Source organism: Lotus japonicus, chromosome 3 (genome assembly GCF_012489685.1).
Source record: "Lotus japonicus ecotype B-129 chromosome 3, LjGifu_v1.2".
Lineage (NCBI taxonomy): Eukaryota > Viridiplantae > Streptophyta > Magnoliopsida > Fabales > Fabaceae > Lotus > Lotus japonicus.
The window spans coordinates 10,509,660-10,531,304 of NC_080043.1; the positions used below are offsets into that span (position 1 = coordinate 10,509,660).

General features: G+C 42.3%; 1 protein-coding gene across 1 annotated transcript; it reads right to left on the reverse strand.

The window, feature by feature from the left end:
- Positions 1 to 17,195: 17,195 nt before the first annotated feature.
- Positions 17,196 to 21,056, reverse strand: LOC130748022 (isoleucine N-monooxygenase 1). The gene is made up of 2 exons (XM_057601108.1): positions 20,019 to 21,056; positions 17,196 to 18,032 (listed from the first exon to the last, which is right to left on the reverse strand). The coding sequence occupies exons 1-2, from the start codon at positions 21,045 to 21,047 to the stop codon at positions 17,397 to 17,399; spliced, it is 1,665 nt and encodes a 554-aa protein (XP_057457091.1). The 5' UTR covers positions 21,048 to 21,056; the 3' UTR covers positions 17,196 to 17,396.
- Between the last annotated feature and the right edge of the window lie 589 nt (positions 21,057 to 21,645).

The following is a 21,645-nucleotide window of genomic DNA, read 5'->3' on the forward strand; positions in this document are numbered from 1 at the left end:
AATTTACGAAAATAATTTTACTGAATTAAATTTAAAAAAATCATCCACTCTGTCTGTTAAGTCCACGTCTCATCTATCTCCAAATCATATTTCTCACCACAAACGGTCACCATCAAGCTTTTGCTCCCTTTAACACGGCGGCCACCGTCCCAGAATGTGAAACCCCATGGCACTACCATGCCTCAAAGTTTTTTTGCGACTTGAACCCCAGAACGTGAATCGCACATCCCTAAAGCCACTTGTTCAACTATTTTTTGTGAATTTCACCCCTGTAAGTTGTGAGCGAACGCTCTGTTGGTTTAAGATGTTGTTAGATTTTGTTAAAAACGGTGCTCCACCGCATCGTTGGGCTAATAACCTCCGATACACTTCATATTTCTTAATTTTGTATCTCTATTTTCTTCACCCATTTGTGTTGCTTTTTGGGTCTACAATCCAATTTTGAAAATTGGAGGTATAAAGAGATTATTTTGATTAAAATTGAATTATTACCAAATATGAAAACACAAGCATTGTTTCACTATGTTCGAGATATGGTTTGTAAACCGGTTAGGTGTGCTATTGTAGAATTTGCATTGTGAATTTACGGAGGAAGAACGCGATTGAGAGAATGAGGAGGACGGTGTTGTTTTCAATTTTAAATTTATTGAATTATATTAAAATATTTTTTGAAATTATTGATTAAAAATTTAAATAATAACTAATTATTAATGAAGAATTTTTTTGTCACTAAATTTGCCTCTATATAAAATGGGGTGAGGTATAGATTTTAGATAAAAATGGAGTGGAGTGTAACCCAGTGGGGTGAGTGTACTTTACTCTTGAAGTAAAGATTCATCGTCATATTATGAATGGGCTATGAATCCAGTTTTATGTATAAACTTGTGGGCACTAAACCAGAAATGAAAGTGTCACGGGACATGGATTCCAAGGAGTGGTGTATCCTTATATAGTCAAGTTATGGCTTATCTGGATCTGTTTTGTGGGTGGTGACCAGATATGTGGTTTAGCATTGTCTGCATGACAAATTGTTGGGATTTTTTCTGTTAGTATTTGGCTGTGTATGGCATGGTGGGGGAAAAGCACCACTTGTGCTTTGTATCATATGTATCACTTTATTAGTATTAATAATATTGTTCTTTGACTTTAAAAAAAAAAGTAAAGATTCATAATTTGATTTTATATTCTTAGTAACAACCAACATAGGTTGCATGCATGTATGCTCTGTTTAGATCTAGATGTGAAAATGAGGGGAAGAAATATGAGAGGAAAAATTATAAGAGGAAGGAATATAAACGGAAAATGAGGTAATTTTCAAGTTGTTTGGATTAAGAGAAAAGGAAAAGAGAATGAAAGGAAAAGTGATAGTAATAGAAATGAGTGTGATATATGATTACTATTTTACCCGCAAATTTTTACAAATTATTTGTAATTTGTAAACTATTATCTTTTTAAAAGTTAGCGTAATTAAAATTATTATATCTGGCATTCTTACTTTTTTTAAAGGGTTGTCTAAATGACTCATGGTAATATTTGGGTTAAATAACTCATGATCTAGGTGGACCAATCACATTCAAGATAATTAATTGAAATTTGTATATTTTATTAATCAATTAATTTAGGGTTAAATATGTTTTTGGTCCTTAAATTATACACATAAATATAAAATGGTACCTGAAAAAAATATAAAGATTTTAGTCTTTGAAAATTTTATTTTTGATCTAAAATGGTTCCATGTGAATTTTTTTACTTCTAGTTCAATCCCTCAAAAATTTATTCCAACAAATTAAGTCCTCCTCCCCTCATAATTATTTCAAAACCTAGAAATTCATATCTTCATCTCTAAAACCCCTCAATCATCTTCATCTTCAAAACCCATAAACTTCATTCGTCTTCCTTATCCTCCTTCCTTTTCCACCAAAACCATCATCACCACCCAAACTCCCACCCATAACCATCACAACCGAAATCTCCAATTGAGAAAGGAAGGAAACCCTTTCTATTTATTTATATTTTTTCTGCTGATTTTAATGCTAGCTTGGTGTTTACGTTTTTCACAACTTTTGCTGGTTATGGGAAACCCATCAGGAGCTTCCACTCTTCTTTTCATTTTCAATACGGAACCTTGATGGATTTATGTAACTTTTTGTTCCTGTCAGTTGTTATTTCACTGATTTCGGTTGTGATGGTTACGGGTGGGGGGTTTGGGGGGTGATGATGGTTTTGGTGGGAGAGGAAGGAGGAGAAGGAAGATGAACGAAATTTTTGGGTTTTGAAGATGAAGAAGTTGGAGGAGTACTTAGAGATGAAGATATGAATTTCTAGGTTTTGAAATAATTATGAGGGGAGAAGGACTTAGTTTGTTGGAATAAATTTTTTAGGGACTGAACTAGAAGTAAAAAAATTCACATGGAACCATTTTAGATAAAAAATAAAATTTTCAAAGACTAAAATCTGTATATTTTTTGTCGGGTACCATTTTATATTTATGTGTATAGGACCAAAAACATATTTAACCATAAATTAATTGATTAATAAAATATAAAAATTTCAATTAATTATCTTGAATGTGATTGGCCCACCCAGATTATGGGCTATTTAACCCAAATATTACCATGTGTCATTTAGACAACCCATTTTTTAAGTCTTATACTTTAAATAAATTATTACAGGATAATCTATGTCAGTAAAAGTAATGTCGTATAAAAAGTATAAATAATACAAAAATTATACATTGAATTATATAATATAAATCCGTGGACTGAGCGAGCCCCTAGAGGGGCAACGCCCAGTGTGTAGCCCGCCCCGAGGCGAGGGCCTGGCCTTAAGTTGGGCCTCAGCTTCGGAGGCCCAATTGGCCCGATAGGTAGTACCCAAACTCTATAAATAGGAGGTAGTTACCAATTGTAAGGGACTTTTGGCTCATTTTATGAAATAACACATGAAATTCAGCATTCTCTCTCTCATTCTCATTCTCTCTCTAGCACAATTTTCCACTCTCTTGGTACTATCCCTATCCTCAATGTTCATTCCCAGAACATTTGGCGCCGTCTGTGGGGACTATAAACTTTCTATTCCCATTCACGTGGATTGATTGTGCAAGAAGCTATCTCTGATTACGATTAGGCAATTCTCGAGTTTTCTGATTCTGATTCTGTGACCGGCATTCGTTTTTCGATCGAGTTTGCGTCATTCCTGGTTTAGATGGAGACGCGACGCAGGAGGCAGCATCATTCACCAGTGCGACAGCGAATTTCGCCGCCTCGGCGGCCTCATCGAGTTGTCCTGGATTCTCCGATACGAACATCGGGAGTACAGCCGCCTTCTCCTCCTCCATCACCACCACCACCTCCTCCATCGCCTTCGCAGGTCGGATCTCTGGAGCGGTCACCAGAGAATTCACCTACTCCGGAGCAACAACCGGCGGTGACACAGGAGCAATGGCGCCATATGATGCGCAGCATTGGAAACATCCAGCAGCGGAATGAGCATCTACAAGCTCAGTTGGACTTCTACCGCCGCAAGCAACAAGATGATGGACGCAGAGAGGCGGATTCCGTAGCTGAGTTCCGTCCGTTCTCAGAGGACGTTGAGAGTGTGGCAATTCCAGATAATATGAAAACGTTAGTTCTGGGTTCTTACAGCGGAGATTCTGATCCGAAGGATCATCTTCTGTATTTCAACACGAAGATGGTGATAATCGCGGCATCAGATGCGGTGAAGTGTAGGATGTTTCCATCGACGTTCAAATCGACGGCGATGGCATGGTTCACGACTTTGCCGCGCGGATTGATTTCGAATTTCAGAGACTTCTCATCCAAGTTTCTAGTGCAATTCTCTGCGAATAAGAATCAGCCGGTGACGATCAATGACCTATACAACATTCGCCAACAAGAAGGAGAGTCACTGAAGGAATACATGGCAAGGTACAGCGCTGCATCGGTCAAGGTAGAGGACGAGGAACCTCGAGCCTGTGCTCTAGCATTCAAAAATGGTTTGTTACCGGGAGGGTTGAACAGCAAGTTGACACGCAAGCCAGCACGTTCGATGGAAGAGATGCGTGCTCGCGCCAGCACTTATATCCTTGACGAGGAGGACGATGCTTTCAAAAGAAAGCGCGCGAAACTGGAAAAAGGCGACACATCACCAAAGCGCGCGAAAAAAGATAAGAACGGCGAAGACAAGGGGGATGGCAAGCAGCAAAGACAAGATAAAGGGAAGGCGGTATTGAGGCCGACCAAGGAGCAGTTGTATCCACAGCGTGATGATTATGAACAGCGCCGGCCATGGCAATCTAAGTCTCATCGCCAGCGGGAGGAAACTGACATGGTGATGAACACAGATTTAACGGATATACTCCGTGAGGCGAGGGGCGCAAATCTAGTGGATGAGCCAGAGGCCCCGAAATATCAACCACGGGACGGTAATCCCAAGAAGTGGTGTGAATACCATCGGTCCGCCGGGCACGACACGGATGACTGCTGGACTTTGCAGCGGGAAATTGATAAGTTGATTCGGGCGGGATATCAAGGAAATCGCCAAGGCCAGTGGCGCAACAACGGCGATCACAACAAAACGCATAAGCGAGAGGAGGAGCGAACGGACACTAAGGGCAAGAAAAAGCAAGAATCAGCGGCTATCGCCACCAAAGGGGCTGATGACACGTTCGCTCAACACTCAGGACCGCCCGTAGGGACCATAAACACCATCGCCGGAGGATTTGGCGGTGGTGGTGACACCCATGCGGCACGGAAACGCCATGTTCGTGCAGTTAATTCAGTTCATGAAGTGGCTTTCGGATTCGTACACCCTGACATAACAATCTCGATGGCAGATTTTGAGGGAATAAAGTCTCACAAGGATGACCCGATAGTAGTGCAATTAAGGTTGAATAGTTTCAATGTTAGAAGGGTACTCCTGGATCAGGGTAGTTCGGCTGATATTATCTATGGTGACGCATTTGACAAGTTGGGCCTGACTGACAATGATCTGACCCCATATGCGGGAACCTTGGTAGGTTTTGCAGGTGAGCAAGTAATGGTGCGAGGATTCATTGATCTAGACACAATATTCGGGGAAGATGAGTGTGCCAGGGTTTTGAAGGTAAGGTACCTGGTTCTCCAGGTGGTGGCATCTTACAATGTTATCATTGGGCGAAATACTTTGAATCGCCTCTGTGCTGTGATTTCAACAGCCCACTTGGCGGTCAAGTACCCACTAAGCAATGGAAAGGTTGGCAAGCTGAAGGTGGACCAGAAATTGGCGAGGGAATGTTATAATAATTGCCTCAACCTGTATGGCAAGAAGAGTGCGTTGGTTGGGCACAGATGTTATGAAATTGAAACTTCGGATGAAAATCTTGACCCACGTGGCGATGGGCGAGTGAACAGGCCCACGCCAATTGAGGAAACAAAGGCGCTAAAGTTTGGCGATCGCACTTTGAAGATTGGGACTAGATTGACGGACGAGTAGGAGACGCGCCTGCAAAGTCGCTAGGCGAAAACTTAGATTTGTTTGCTTGGAGCTGCAAGGACATGCCCGGAATTGATCCAAACTTCATCTGCCATCGGTTAGCATTGAATCCAAGTGTCAAGCCAGTTTCACAACTCAGGCGGCGCTTGGGCGGAGACAAGGGAAAAGCTGTTCAACAAGAAGTTGACAAGTTGCTGGCGGCAGAGTTCATCAGAGAGGTGAAATATCCGACGTGGTTGGCGAACGTTGTGATGGTGAAAAAGGCGAATGGAAAATGGCGAATGTGCGTGGATTACACAGACTTAAACAAGGCATGCCCAAAGGATTCGTATCCCCTTCCCAGCATTGATGGTCTCGTTGATGGTGCCTCGGGCAACGAACTGCTTAGCTTGATGGATGCTTATTCTGGTTATCATCAAATCCGCATGCACCCGGCAGACGAGGACAAAACGGCTTTCATGACCGCCAGAGTCAATTATTGCTATCGCACCAAGCCGTTTGGATTGAAGAATGCTGGGGCGACCTACCAAAGGTTGATGGATAGGGTTTTGCTGGGCAGGTGGGAAGAAACATGGAAGTCTATGTTGATGATATGATCGTTAAATCAATACATGGTTTGGACCATCATCAGGATCTGGAAGAAGCATTTGGCGAGATAAGGAAGCACAATATGCGCCTCAACCCGGAGAAATGCTCTTTTGGTGTTCAGGGCGGCAAGTTTTTAGGATTCATTATCACGTCCAGAGGAATAGAGATACACCCAGACAAATGCAAGGCGATTCAGCAGATGAAAAGCCCCTCTAATGTGAAAGAAGTCCAATGTTTAACAGGGCGAATAACAGCTTTATCTCGATTTCTTCCCAAGTCTGGCGATAGATCTTTCCCTTTTTTCAAGTGTCTTCGAAAAAATGTTGCATTTGAATGGACGGCGGAGTGTGAAGAAGCTTTTGTTCGCCTCAAGGAACTCCTGTCGTCACCGCCAATCTTGTCAAAACCGATACAGGGACATCCACTGCACTTGTATTTTGCTGTAAGTGATAGTGCTCTGAGTTCGGTGATACTGCAGGAAATAGATGGCGAACATCGAATTGTTTATTTTGTAAGCCACACACTCCAGGGTGCAGAGGTCAGATACCAGAAAATTGAGAAGGCGGCGCTGGCGGTCCTTGTCACCGCCCGGCGGTTGAGACCTTATTTTCAGAGTTTTCCGGTGAAGATGCGGACAGATTTGCCTCTAAGGCAAGTGTTACAAAAACCGGATTTGTCAGGCAGATTGGTCGCCTGGTCGGTTGAATTATCTGAATATGGGTTACAATATGATAAGCGAGGCACAGTTGGCGCACAGTCACTGGCTGATTTTGTGGTGGAGTTGACCCCAGATCGGTTTGAAAAAGTGGACACTCAGTGGACTCTCTTTGTGGATGGATCCTCCAATAACAGTGGCAGTGGCGCGGGAGTAACGTTGGAAGGACCAGGAGATTTAGTATTGGAGCAATCGCTGAAATTCGAGTTCAAGGCAACAAACAACCAAGCAGAATATGAAGCTCTCATCGCCGGATTGAAGTTGGCCCGTGAAGTAAAGATCGGAAGTTTGTTGATAAGAACGGACTCGCAGTTGGTGGAGAATCAAGTGAAGGGAACTTTCCAGGTCAAGGATCCCAATCTGATCAAGTACCTGGAGCGAGTGCGATATTTGATGACACTTTTTCAAGATGTTGTAGTAGAGTATGTTCCTCGGGCAGAAAACCAGCGGGCCGACGCGTTGGCCAAATTGGCGAGTACGCGGAAGCCCGGCAACAACAAAAGTGTGATTAAGGAAACCCTGGCGTACCCCAGCATTGAAGGCGAGCTCATGGCATGTGTGAACAGAGGGGCGACGTGGATGGGACCCATATTATCTATCTTGGCGGGGGACCCGGCGGAAGTGGAGCAATGCACGAAGGAACAACGGCGGGAGGCGAGCCACTATACTCTCATTGACGGACACTTGTATCGCCGTGGTTTTTCGACGCCATTGTTAAAATGCGTACCGCCAGAGAAATGCGAAGCGATAATGTCTGAGGTGCATGAAGGAGTGTGTGCAAGCCACATTGGGGGGAGATCTTTGGCCTGCAAGGTGTTAAGGGCGGGATTCTACTGGCCCACCCTCAGGAAAGATTGTATGGACTTTGTGAAGCGGTGTAAAAAATGTCAAGTGTTCGCGGATTTGTCTAAGGCACCGCCAAAAGAGCTGGTAACGATGAGCGCTCCATGGCCTTTCGCCATGTGGGGTGTGGACTTGGTAGGACCTTTTCCGACCGCCAGGTCGCAAATGAAGTTTATATTGGTAGCGGTGGACTACTTCACAAAATGGATTGAAGCCGAGCCCCTGGCCAAAATAACCTCTGCAAAGATAGTCAACTTTTACTGGAGGCGTATCGTTTGTAGGTTCGGGATCCCAAGGGCGATCGTATCCGACAACGGGACCCAGTTTTCAAGCAACCAAACAAGGGAATTTTGCAAGGAAATGGGCATACATATGAGATTCGCCTCTGTGGAGCATCCGCAAACGAACGGGCAACGGCTTGAGGAAGCTAAGGGAGCCTGGCTGGATGAACTCCCAGTGGTACTATGGTCGTACAACACCACTGTGCAATCTACTACAAGAGAGACCCCCTTTAGGATGACCTATGGGGTAGATGCCATGTTGCCGGTGGAGATTGACAATTTCACATGGCGGACTCAGCCGGATTTTGAAGGGGAGAATCAAGCCAATATGGCGATGGAGTTGGATCTTTTGTCCGAAACGCGTGACGAGGCGCACATTCGAGAAACGGCGATGAAGCAGCGCGTGGCCTCCAAGTACAATAGTAGGGTCCGCGTTCGAGATATGCAAGTTGGCGATCTGGTCCTAAAGTGGCGGTCAGGAGCCCCGGGAAACAAGCTGACTCCGAACTGGGAGGGGCCTTACCGCATTATCAAAGTTCTTGGTACAGGGGCCTATCACTTAGAGGAGCTGGACGGAAGGCGACTACCCAGGTCGTTCAACGGTTTGAGTCTGCGCTATTATTACAGTTGATCGTGAACGAGAAAGCTGAAAAGGCGGGAAGTTCCAAGGGAGAACTTCGGATGGGCAAAGTGAATTCACCAAAGATAGATATTTTCAATTTCTCTAAAAGTACCTCAAAACTCTCCATTGTAACAAAAGCGTGCTCTTTTTCTCCGAAAGGAGTTTTTTAACGAGACGCTCCATCAATAAAACGAAAGTTCATGAAATTCACATCCAAAAATTCCAGGGATTCCCTGACGATCGGAATTGCCGATCGATATAAAGAATTACGGCGATCACTAGGTGGGACAAGCTTGATCCCCAAAGGGGCTTGCTGGAACCCTGAAGGTGGCGGCGATTCCACAAAGGGCCTTTGACGCCTGGGAATCTCCCCCCGGAAAGTCTGATGTGATCGCCGGTCCCGTAAACGACGTGCTGGGTAAGTCTCGCCAGAATACGACGAGCACCATAAACTAGGCAAAAGACTTGGGACCCCCAAATGGCCATTGGGACCCAAGCATTGTAAGCCCCGAGCGGGCAAAGCCCCGGGCGAAGCCCTCAAGAATGGAGGCCGTTTATTCCTTTGTGGAAAACGTCTAAAGTCTTGGCGGTGAAATACCAAGCAACAAGTCCTAGTTAAAATTAATGCACGAAGTCGTTAGGCGTAATTCAATCACATGACGCGTGAAAAAATAGCGCAAGATATAAGGTCGGCGAATGAATAAGGTGGAAGGCGAGTGCTTGGTCACTCAGGATGATGAGTATTTTGTTACTCCGGTGTGTTGGGGCGTTAAACTACGAAGTTCATTCTTAAATTTTTTAAACAATAAGAATGCGGCGACCAAAAAATGTACGGCGAAAGCAATCCAACAAAATTTACAGAGTATTCAAAGGCGATATAAAAACTATGGCGAAAGTTTGCTTATATATAAGAATGACGGAAAAGTGCATTACAGAGGGCGGTAAAGGCTAAGTAAAATTAAAATTACACTATTCATTATTTCTTTCTTCTTCTCATGTTTCTTCTTCTTCTTCTTCAGTTGTCGTCCAGAGGTGTTGGTCAATCAGAGGAGGATCATCAGGACCAACCAGTCCTTCAGCGGTGATCTCTTTCATTACTCCCATAGCGCTAAAATCAAGGTTCGGGAACAAATGTTGGGCCTGGTCTTTGGCGAGGTAGAAGCCGCGCTCGCGATTGTCATAGGCAATGTCAGCAGCTTGTTCCCTCGCCTCAGCGGCTTTGGCTTTCTCCATCGCCAGCTCGTCCTCTAGCCCTTTGATCTTCGCAAGATGGGAAGTAATCTCGGCATCTTTAGTGGCGAGGGCTTCCCCATGAGCTTCGTTCACCTTCTTGATCTCTTCGGACGTGGCTCGCACCACCGCCTCCATGTCAGACTTCGCCGAAGCCAAGGACTCAGCGGACTTTTTTTCTTGCTCCGCCAGCGCCTTTTTCACTGATTCCAGCTCAGCGCGCAATGCTTCGAGTTCTAACTCCTTAGCAACCAGCGCCTCGTCCCTAGTGATCAAGTCCTTCTCAGCTTGGTCTTTTTCCTTTTTGCAAGCTTGGAGACTTGCATCGAGATCATCCGCTTCTTCCTTCATCAGCGCTAGTTGATCCTCCAGTTCGCCGATTTTAATTCCCGCCGTGCCAATCAACTTGTCGGCCTGGACTTTTTCTTTGCCCGCTTGATCTAGCAGTTTGTCGAAGCGTTTCTTCCAAGCGGCGGCGTCCTCCTGGTGCTTGGTGTTCTCAGTCCTCAACCGTTCAGTTTCAGCAGCGGCGGCGTTGAAATTGTCAAACGCATGGGCAAAAATACACCCAGCGCGTAGAAGACAAGCAAGGGTTTCCTCCTTAGTTTCATTAATACCCCGGCTCAAAACTTCTTTCTCTATGACGTCACGGTTGAGGCCAGTAAGCAAGAACTCTGAAGGTTCAATGGCGTTGGGAAGCATGTTGTAGTAGTTGGAGGAGCCACCCTCTTTACCAGGAGCTTGCTCGATCTGGGTCGCGTCAAGGGTAGCGGTGGCATCAGGAGAAGGTCTCTCTTCGCGGCGAGGCGGGGAAGACGCGGAGCGCCCATCATCTGTCTGGGGCGGGCTAGGAGGTGCGTCTTGGCGAGGGGGAGACCTGGGGGTTTCATTTTCTTTTTCTTTCTCCCCAGCAGGAGCATCGGAGGAAGCGGCAGCTTTTGTGGCATTGACGGCGACAAGTTTCTCAACAGCTGAGGGTTGAGAAATGTTGGTGGTTGTGTCAGCGGCTGGTGACTGGTCACCAGAGGTTGTTGTGGCACCGGCGGAGGCGGCTGTGGCGCCTACAGTAGTGGACTTGGCGGCGGCTGCGGTGGCCGCGCCCGCGGTAGCGGAATTGGGAGCTGGAATGGTGGTGGACTCGGTGGCCGTGGCGGCGGAGGCTTTAGCAACCTTTTTGCCTTTAGACGCAGCGGCAGTAGTGGGCTGAGCGGCGGGGTTGGAGGAGCCGGCGGCGGATGAGACTTTGACCAATTTCCTCCTTTTGGGGGCTTGGGCGCCCTCGGCTTGGTTCTCAGCACCGCCCCGCTTCTTCCCATCGCCCTCGTTGTTGAACTTTGGAGAAAAGCGGGCCATTTTCCTCTCACGAGCTTTCAAGAGCTCGGCGTTGGTGAAATTCATATCTTCTGCAACAATAAATAAGGAAAAAGGGGGGTTAGTAGGGACATAAGAGATGGGAAAGAAGATAGAGATGATAAAAGTAAACTATAAGTGACCTAGATATTTGGGTGTCCTTGAGAGGCGAGCACCCTCAAGGACTGTTGAGCAGTCAAGAACAGGAAGTGGGGCGAGGAGATTCAAAAGGGCTTTGTCGTTGGCAGACAAAGATTTTTCCGAAGGATCGGTAATCCCATTAGGCTTCTCCGTCCAGTAAAGGGGAAAAAGGGCAGTCCCGTCCCTAAGGGTGAAGGCCTCTGGATAGGCGGGGTGAACCGCCACGCGGAAGTATCTTCGGGCAAAAGAGGACTTGGCGTTGCTTTTATGAGGATTCAAGCATTTACGGCCAGCCCGGGCCTTTAAAGAAATCCACCCTTTATTTTTTATGGACTTGGGGTCGACATCGTAGAGGTAAAAGAAGCTGGTGGGAGATGGGGCGGTGCCAACAGCGGCAAACAAGATCTCAAAGCACCGGATGAAGGCCCAGGCATTGGGGTGAAGTTGGCAAGGAGCCGCGTTGATATCGCGGAGAACGGTCTGAATGAAGGGCGAAAAAGGAAGTCTGACTCCAAGCTCGCCGAACATATACTCATAGGTAAAAAAGAAATGAGATCCCTTTACATCGCTGTCGGCCCTGTGAAGCCAGGGGCGGTCTTCAGCACTGCAGGGCCAAATCCGGAGTTTGGCGTTTATTTCGTCATCATCAGACAAACCGCCGAGGCTACTTACGAATTCCACGATAGTCTCCCTATCCTGGAAAACGGAAGGTTGGTCAATGGCCTCGTGTGAGGGCGCTATTTGGAATGGAAGGGGCAGGGTTGTGAAAGTTTTTAATCGGTATTGAGGGACCTCCGGGACCTCTAAACGGAGGCCGCCGGCCGCGGTAGAGTCAGGATCACTCCCAGAAGAAGAAGAGGTGTGATTAGGGGAGTTAGGGTTTGTGGCCATCTTCTATAATCAAATGAGGAAGAGGGGAAAAAGATGAGTAGAGATATGATGCAGAGATAAGAGAAGGAGGACTCACCGGAGAAGGATGTGAAGAGTGGGTAGCGGAAAGGGTGATAGGCAACGGCGCCGGAGCGGAAGTTGGAAGAAGGAGCTTGGTAAGCAATAAGGGAGGTAAAAAGCGGTCTCGGAAAAGGATGATTGTAGGGAAAAAGGGTTTTTATAGGCAGGGGGAGAAGTTGGAAAGGTGACGCGTGTTGGACACGTGTGGAAGATTGGAAGTCATGATGGTTCTTGGGGAAGTGGAACGCGTGTGATGGGGGTTACTGCGCACGATGGGATAGTTATGAAAAGTGAAGTGACGGTTCCGGAGAAAGAGGAAAACAGATGTAACTGACGCGTCACGTGGAGCAGGTAGGGATTTGAAAGGTTTTTAAAATAAGAGGGAGCGTGAAAGGCCTCGCCACCGTAGAAACCAAACGCCATCGCCTGACAAGTAATACCAGCATTAAAGTTTAGTCACTCGCCAGGGACATTGCCAGCCAACATTTGGGTGATCAGTGCATGATCAATGCCTGCCACCTTTCTCGCCGGCGAACGATCGCTCACCTACTCCAACCAATCGCCAGTACGGAGCGGTCGTTCCCGCTGCTTCTAGTCTTGTGGACTTGTGGACTTGTGGACTTGCCGGTTTGGGTTGTTCGCCAAGATCAAAAATGCTTGTTTCTTTTTGCTTAGGCCATGTTGGCAGCTTAGATCCCAGTGTACTGTAGGATACATGTAAAGGCATTTAAAAGACACACTTAGCTCTCATACTTCGAGCTCGGTGTCTTGTGGACTAGTGGACTGGGCGAGCCCCTAGAGGGGCAACGCCCAGTGTGTAGCCCGCCCCGAGGCGAGGGCCTGGCCTTAAGTTGGGCCTCAGCTTCGGAGGCCAAATTGGCCCGATAGGTAGTACCCAAACTCTATAAATAGGAGGTAGTTACCAATTGTAAGGGACTTTTGGCTCATTTTATGAAATAACACATGAAATCCAGCATTCTCTCTCTCATTCTCATTCTCTCTCTAGCACAATTTTCCACTCTCTAGGTACTATCCCTATCCTCAATGTTCATTCCCAGAACAATCCGTAACTTTGGCAAAGAGTGGGTACTGATGTCTTTTATTATAAGTTCCATCTTCATCACCATTTTCCTGCCATTCTAGAGGGGAAAACTGACATGGCACTATTCACGTACGGTTTCCCCTCCCCCTCCATTTTCCACTCTGTCCCAAACAAGTAAAGATTCCATTTTTAGTTGTTTTCCTCCTTACCTACTTCCATCCATTCAAACTCCCATGAAAAACACAGACCAGTAGAGAAAACTAGAGAGATTTTTATTTAGGTAAGCCAAAATTGATATAAAATTAGGAGTACTATGGGTCCTCCAACCAAGTACAAAGGGAAAGATTAGCAAAATGCTAACCAGGAGAGTATCAATGACCAACGTGCATCAATTCACAGGAAAGCAAGTTGCCCCTACAAAAATCACTACTAATGATACAACAAACTACAACACTACAAAGGGCTAAAGATGAAAATCTTCTAATAATATAATTCCAGCCAACCAAAGGCGGAGCCAGGATTTCAGTGGATCCTGGGTAAATTTAAGCCTAAGCCTAACTGTCTACGTCTGACCAAGGGTTTTAAATTACGGTCGCGGTTACAGGTGTTGCTGTTGCGAACATTGCGATTAGGGGTGTACAAGGGACAGATTGGGACGAGTTTTGGTTAACCCCAACCCGACCCTAAACATTGACCGAGCCAATTCATAGACCCTAACCCATCCCTAGACCCAAAGCAACTCAACAATATACGGGTCTAATTTAGGACGGGTCTATGTAGAACGGGGCGGGTTGGCCTGAGAGACAATAAATCTAAGACTATTTGATGCTAATTATAAAATTTAAAGATAATAACATACTAAAAGAGTTATAAGTTAGAACTATTTTTTAAAAGAAAGAACTTGAAAGGATCCAATTCTTGCATAATCTATTGCACTCGAGAGATTTACGTTTTGTTTGATCTATAGGCATGTGTCACTCATTTTGTTTGATCTCTCTTCACTTATCTCACATGTGCATAATGCACATGCATGATTTTCTCTTGTTAGACCATGAAAATGTCCATCTTTTGACCAACGTTTATTAATTCATAAGATAGATGTTAAACATTTTCATCTCATCCACATGGTAAAATAAATTTGAGCACCATCTACCACAGTTTGATCATTATAACAAATTAAAATTTTATAAAATATATATGTGGGCAGGGTCTTGTACACCCCTAGCTAATTGCGACATTGCGGCGTGAATATCGGGGGAGCCATAAACATAAAGAGAACGGTTTAGAGTATGGCTTGCTGTCAATTCCCTTATATCGTTATACCTATAATATTTATATCCCACACAACAGAATTTAAACATTCCTTCTCATAAAACTGTACACCTCTCTCAACCTAAAATTCTAATTGATTGGTTGAACCCGATTGATCAATATTACTTTTATACTTTGCTAGTTGTTTACTAGATCATAAAGATAGTTGATTCCATCTCATTCCACATACTTTAATCTTTCTTTTTATATCTGTCTTTTATTTTCATCACACTATTTATTATATATCTCATTTCTTACTCTTATTCCTATCTTTCTTATAATTGTGAGTGAAATGAGTGTGAAGCGTCATTTTTCTTATAGTTAACCAGTCTCAACAAGAAAATTAGACCAACTCATAATTCTAAACTCACCATCAACCAAACAGAAAAATCTGATTTACCAAAAAAAAAACTCACCCATTAGAAAGGAAAAATAAAAAAAGTATATATGTACCCACATAAAATTTAGTCAAATACATTTTTTTGTCATTTTTTTATGTGTATACATTTACTCGCAAAAAGTATATACTGTTCATACATTTATTTTGTTTTTGGCTTAATTGCAGTTTTCATCCCTCATCTTTCACCTATGTGTGATTTGTGTCCCTCATGTTTAAAACGTGCGATTTTAATCCCTTAAGTTCTAATTTGTGAAAATTAGCTCGTTCCGTTAGTGAGCCGTTTAAAAGTTGTAGGAGTTAGCTGAGGCGGTATTCATTAAATGACGTGTTTCTGACAGAATGCCACAAAAGCAAAAAATAAAATAAAAATATCAATAACCTATCATCACCCCAACCAAAAATTCCCTTAAACATATATCATCTCACCCCATCAACAATTCCCAGAAACAAAATAATTCCAGAAACCATGAGACAAAAAATTCCAGAAACAATTACTTATCAACCCTAAATAATCCACCCAAATCACTACCAATAAGAACCACGGGAGAGAAAATTTTGCAGAAAGAATGTCATGTGTTCATCATTTCATTATTGCTAAGAGATTGAGAGGAAGAAAGAAAAACAGATCGAGAGAGAGAGAGAGAGGGGGAGCACACCACCACAACCAACCTCCGGCCGCCGTGCACCACTAGCCATCGCACCTTCCCCATAACAGCAACATTGCGCCTCAGACTATCGTCGCCGCCGCTCCAGCCACAACACCACCGTCTAAGAAGAAGCCTCTCCACCACGAGTTCGGCCGCGGAGCCTCCGTCCCCATTGTCTTGTCCTCTCTATCTCTCTCTTCTCCACCGCCCCTCTCTCTTTCTTGATTTCGGTCCCTCCCTTTCTCCGGATCTCAGATCTCTCCCTCCTCTTCTTCTAGATAAAGCAAGGGAGCGAGCACCAGAGGGAGCTCCAAGTGCGTCGAAAGCTTCTTTCGTGGGTTTTATCTGCTTCATTTCATTTTGGGTTTTCTGGGTTTTGGTGATTCAATTTTGTGGGTTTTGTAGTTTTTTCGATTTTCTGGGTTTTGGGAGTTTTCAAGTTTTTCTTCTCTTATGAAATTCATCTTTTCTGAATTTTATTTGGGTTTTCTGACTGATGAGGTTTTGTGGGATGGAAACTGGTGGGATGGTTGTGATGAGAGTTGCAAACAAATGAAGTAAATCATGGGGGTTGGGAACAATGGGGTTTCAAGTTGCCATGGTGGGACAAAGAAGGGGGTTGATATTTTAGGTGGGTAATGGGGTTTAAGATGGATTGCACGGTGGTGGTGTGGCTTGAGAAGAGGTGTTTTCTGGGTTGATTTTGGACGACCCATTTTTCTGGGTGTGAGGGAAGAAGAAGAAGAGATTGGGTTGAGAGATGAATAAAGAGAAATGGAAAAATTTAAAAGAAAAAGAAAATTTAATGCTTAAGTCAGCAATTAAGTGGCAAAAATATTAATGAAAATTCCAACTCATCACTTTCCGTTTAAATTTGGATGGTAAATTGACGGAGTGGGTTAATTTTCACAAATTAGAATTTAAGGGATTAAAATCGCTCGTTTTAAACATAAGGGACACAAATCACACATAGGTGAAAGATGAGGGATGAAAACTGCAATTAAGCCTTTGTTTTTTCTGAAAAGCATGGATTACATTCCATTAAATTGGGCCTAACCCAAAGGCTGAGAGCTTGGTACAACTATGTGAGTTTTAAAACCTTGCCAACTAGTTGGTACATTGACAGGAGAGTAAAACACGTGCAAATCTAATAGAAAACTATTTTCTGAGGGCTACTTTCCCTAAAATGTGTCTTTCTTCCCCAATTTCTTTAGCCTATGCCCGTAGAGGGCTCCTCTGGTAAAGGGCAAAGGACTGTGCCTATTTGAATGGTGTCTTGGAGCTCTCTTCTTCCTCCTGATCTGATCTAAGCTTATCCCGTGCCAAGGCTTGAGATAATACTTGCGGTTGAATACAGATCCAGTTCTCCAGTAGTGATCCATGGTGGCCAAGATTCGCTGTGCAATGAGCTGACAAATATGGAAGGGCAGCTCGGCTTTGTTTTTTTTTTGCCCAGGCTTGCTCTTTTTTTTTCCCAGAAAGGGCCCTACGGCCCAAATCACAGATTTCAATTGTATCCCTAGAGAAATAGAATGTGTTGAATGAATCAGAATCGCAAAAGTCATTGATTCTGATCTTTCTCCTTTATTCACACTAGAGAAATTACTTTCAAAAAAAATACTTGAGGAATTCAACAACTGCATGGCTTTACAATGTGAACAGCACATGCTAACAAAGAGAAAATTGAAAAATAGAATTCGGAAACTAAGATAGTCATGACATAACTATCTTTTATTTGGGGTTTTTTTTTTACATTAATTTATTAGATTGGATATTTTGTGATCCTTCATGATCAAAAATCACTTAAATTTCATTAGTACGATAGAGTTCTGCAGCCAATCTTGGTTTTGCCACAAGTAAAAGTGGCTTAGCTAGAAAGAGATCATCTTTGGACGGGACAAGATCGATGCTTGATACGTCTGGTGGTGGACTCCAGCTGAAGCCATGAAGCATCCTAGCAAATAACATTACAGTCATTGTGGTGCCAAGTGCTACTCCAGGACAACTACGTCTTCCTGTGGTAAAGGAAATGAACCTCAAATCTGGCTCTGTCAAAACCACATCAATACCCTCCTTGAGATGGCGTTCCGGGTTGAACTTGAGGGGATCAGTCCAGAATTTTGGGTTTCTACCAAGAGCAACTCTACTTAGTAGTACTTGAGTTCCTTTTGGGAACAAGTAGTCACCGACCATTGTGTCATTCATGCAAAGATGGGGAACATTGAAATACTCCATGGGGTGAAGTCGAAGAGCTTCTCTTGCGCAAGCTTTAACAAACTGGAGCTTAGGAATATCTGATTCTTGGACCAACCTCTCTTTGCCAACCACATTGTCCAATTCTTCAGTGGCTCGTTTGAGCAACTCAGGTTGGTTTATCATTTCTGCTAGTGCCCATTCAAAAGCATTTGATGGATTGTCCACCATTTCAATCGCCAATTCCTGCAAGAAAAAATTGATTTTTAATAAAGTAATTATATAGATCCTACCTCAAATAGCAAGTTAGGAAAATGGAAAACAAAAATTAAACTAAGTTACCAACAAATTATTATGCTACCTAATTAGTCAGTCACCTATTTCATGATTGGCAGCGTAAAAAAAAAAATTGATAGGCATAACCTAATCCGTTGTAATTATGTATGCAGTTATATATTTGAGCTACAATGGATTCAATATGAGATGAGATCATCCCACCAAGTTGTGGTGGACCGAAATCTGAGAAAATATATATGTAAAACTATAATAAATAAAATTTATGATAACTAATTTGTGTGGAAAGAAAAAATAAATATTAGAAATTTTTTGTGAAGAGAATAATGTAAAAACACTTAAACATTATTGATCAAGTGGTAAGAACTTAGAGACATAGGATAGACGCTACATGTTTACGCGGAATCCTTAGAAAAAATATAAGAAAACTCTCTCCCAAAAAAATTACTATCTAATAAAATAAAACTTTGTAATCATAAAGTGAGTAGTTAATTTTTCAGGTAAAAGTAAAATATTCCTAATTTTTTAATCATACATGCATTCATTATTGAGGAAATCCTAATCTATCCAAATGCGGTAAACATCAAAGGTTTAACAAAAATTTCGTCTCTCAAGAATAAAACTATTGATCTCAGGCTTTATACCACTTTTAACCACTGATATAGAAATTCTTTAGGTACTAAATTTTCTTATTGTACACAACACAACACATGAATAAAATAAAATAAATATAATGAGCTTCATCAGTAGTGGGCCTCAGAAGTGACATATTGAGGGAAATAAATTTAAAAGTAGAGTGAAGTGGTGGGAGCATATAAACACTGTGAAATGTCACAGTCGTCATAAGGGTACGTGCTGCTAGCTTAGCAACATATACTCTCACATTCTTAACGTGCATGTGTCATAAAATCCTAGACCCACTAGTTCTTTGTGCGACCTACAAAAATTTTAGTGAACAATATATTAAAAGTTTGTTAGCTTTTTTTGAACGTAAAAGTTTGTTAGCTTGTTTTAATGAAAAATGTTTTTTTTTCATCGAAAAGTAAGAAAACAGAACAAGAAAAGCTACGAGCCTAACACATCTCTAAAAGGTTATTTTGTTTGATTGCAGATTTTAAAAATTATTGTATTTAAAAAATTTTTTTTAAGGAAAAATAATTTTTGAGTTAGATCTTAGAAATTGAAATTGAGAATTTTATTAAAAACGGTTACAGTTTTTGAAAAAAAAAAACAAATTTTTGAAATTTTCAGTTTTTAAAAGTAACAAACCACAAACCGTTTTTAAAACCAGTAATTAAACGTACTCTATATATATTTATATTTTACTTTCCCTTTCATCTTCATTCCACTTATTTTCTCTTATATCTCTCATTTTTTATTTTTATTATATTACATATCATGTCACTAATCTATGTGTCTTCTCTACCAATCTCTCTAGATGTGACTAAATTTGGAGCGCGAACATACTATTCTCCAAAGAAAAATGTTGGGTTAACACTCTATAGATGTAGATACATTAAAAAAAGAAAATTAGCAAATGTGATATATAATATGACGCCACAAAAAGTGAATAATAAATACAGAAAAAATTATATATATGTGAGATGGTTGTAATGTTGAGGAGGGATACTAACCCTCACCCTAACACTCATTTTTCAACATTCTAGTTAAAATGCATGTGGGTTCTACTAATTAAAAGTGAGACCCACTCACATTTTAGTGAATTTCATATAAATTTTAACCAATAGAAAAACGAATGTTAAAAAATGTGTTAAAAAGAGGGTTGCTAGCATTTTTTTAAATGTGTGTACCATAACTATATTTTGAATTAAAAAAATATTTTAACGTCAATGACAACATGCGGCAAATATATTTGAAAAGTGTATTAAGCAATAATGCATGCGGGAGGAAAATTGAAGGGATAATTAAGTATATTACTATAATTTGCGCCTTGAGTTCCTTCAATGTGAGTAATGGTTTATTGTTGGCATCCTTGAGTTTGATCAACACGTCCAATAAGTCTTCTTCAACGGTCTTCAAGCCATCATTCCACTGTTTGATTCTATCATCAATAATGGGATCATGATACTTCCTCATGATCCTCATAGCTTTCATGATTTTGCTCCTATGGCCATCCAAGTCAAGTCTCCTCAAGAATGGAACAAAATCAGAAATGGAAAAGGCATAAACATATTTAAGTATTGTGAAAGTAGCATTTATATGCTCAACTTCCTCAAAACCTGGCCCTCCATCCTCCATTACCTTTCCAAAGTACCTTGAATTGAAAATCAATTTCCTGAACACATTACCACCATAATGTTGCGCCGCAATCCTAATATTCACAAGGCCAGGACCATCATTCACATCTTTGCAACACTTGTTGTAGATGTAAAACATAAGGTTATCAGCTTCTTCATTCCTTTTACCTAGAAGCCATTGATGCTTTTGAGGGGAAAGCAAGTTGTTGACCAACACTCTCTTCATCTTCTTCCATTGTTCCCCATAGGGTACAAGAACCGTGGTTATGAAACCATCGCTGGCTATATCAGTGGACATGATTTTTGGCCTCGATGCAAAAGAAGCATCGTGTTTTTTCAAGAATTCACAGGCAATAGTGGGGCACGTCACAGGGATAACAATGGTATTTGCTAGGCGGATACACGCTATTTCAGTGTTCATTTCTTTCATCAGCTTGTGTATCCATATAGTTGCAGGCCTGTTTTCAAGCATCTCAGGGAGATTGCCAACAATCGGCCACGGTTTGGGACCTGGGGGTAGTTTGTATTTCTTGGACTTGTTAACTAAGTGAGTTTTAGTGACTTTGAAAATCATAAAGGAAAATATCACAACAAGCAAAAAAGTCCAAGGGAATTCATGGCACAAAGAGAGGAAATCAGGCATAAGACCCATCGCTTGGAAAAAGGACTTCCAATCTAAAATGATGATTGGGATTGATCCTTGATCCATTAAGGGCTTGCGAGGTTATCTATATATACTAGCTAAGCCTCATAAGGACTATGGTCACATGGCAAATATTTTATTCTACACTCATTGACAGTATTATAATGTTAAAATTCACGTGGTCGATTATTTATATCTATTTACGGGATTATCGAGATTTATTTAGGCCTCGTTTACTATTTAGGCTTAAAGGGTCCAAAAGTCCGTGAGATTACAAAAGGAATCAGTTTCAGGACCTAAAAATTTTTTTTATCAAATTGGGTCCCTAAATTTTTTTTTTTAATTCAATTAAGGCCAAATGTTGCCACATCTCAATTTTGTCCTAGTCACCGTTACCACGTGGCTTTTTTATTTTTTTAAAATACCAATTAATATTTTCATTTTATTTTAATTCCAACTCATTTCCTAAAAAATAAAACATAAATCTAACTAAAACTAAACCTAAACCTAATCTGAAAACCTCACCATCTTCAACCCCACCATCTTCTCCCCTCTCACAACAATTCCTCACCACCACCACAACAGCACTGCGAACCAGAACTGAAACCAACAGGTCGGGACGGGTTCACGATCAAGCTCAGCGACGAGATGAACAGCACGAAGA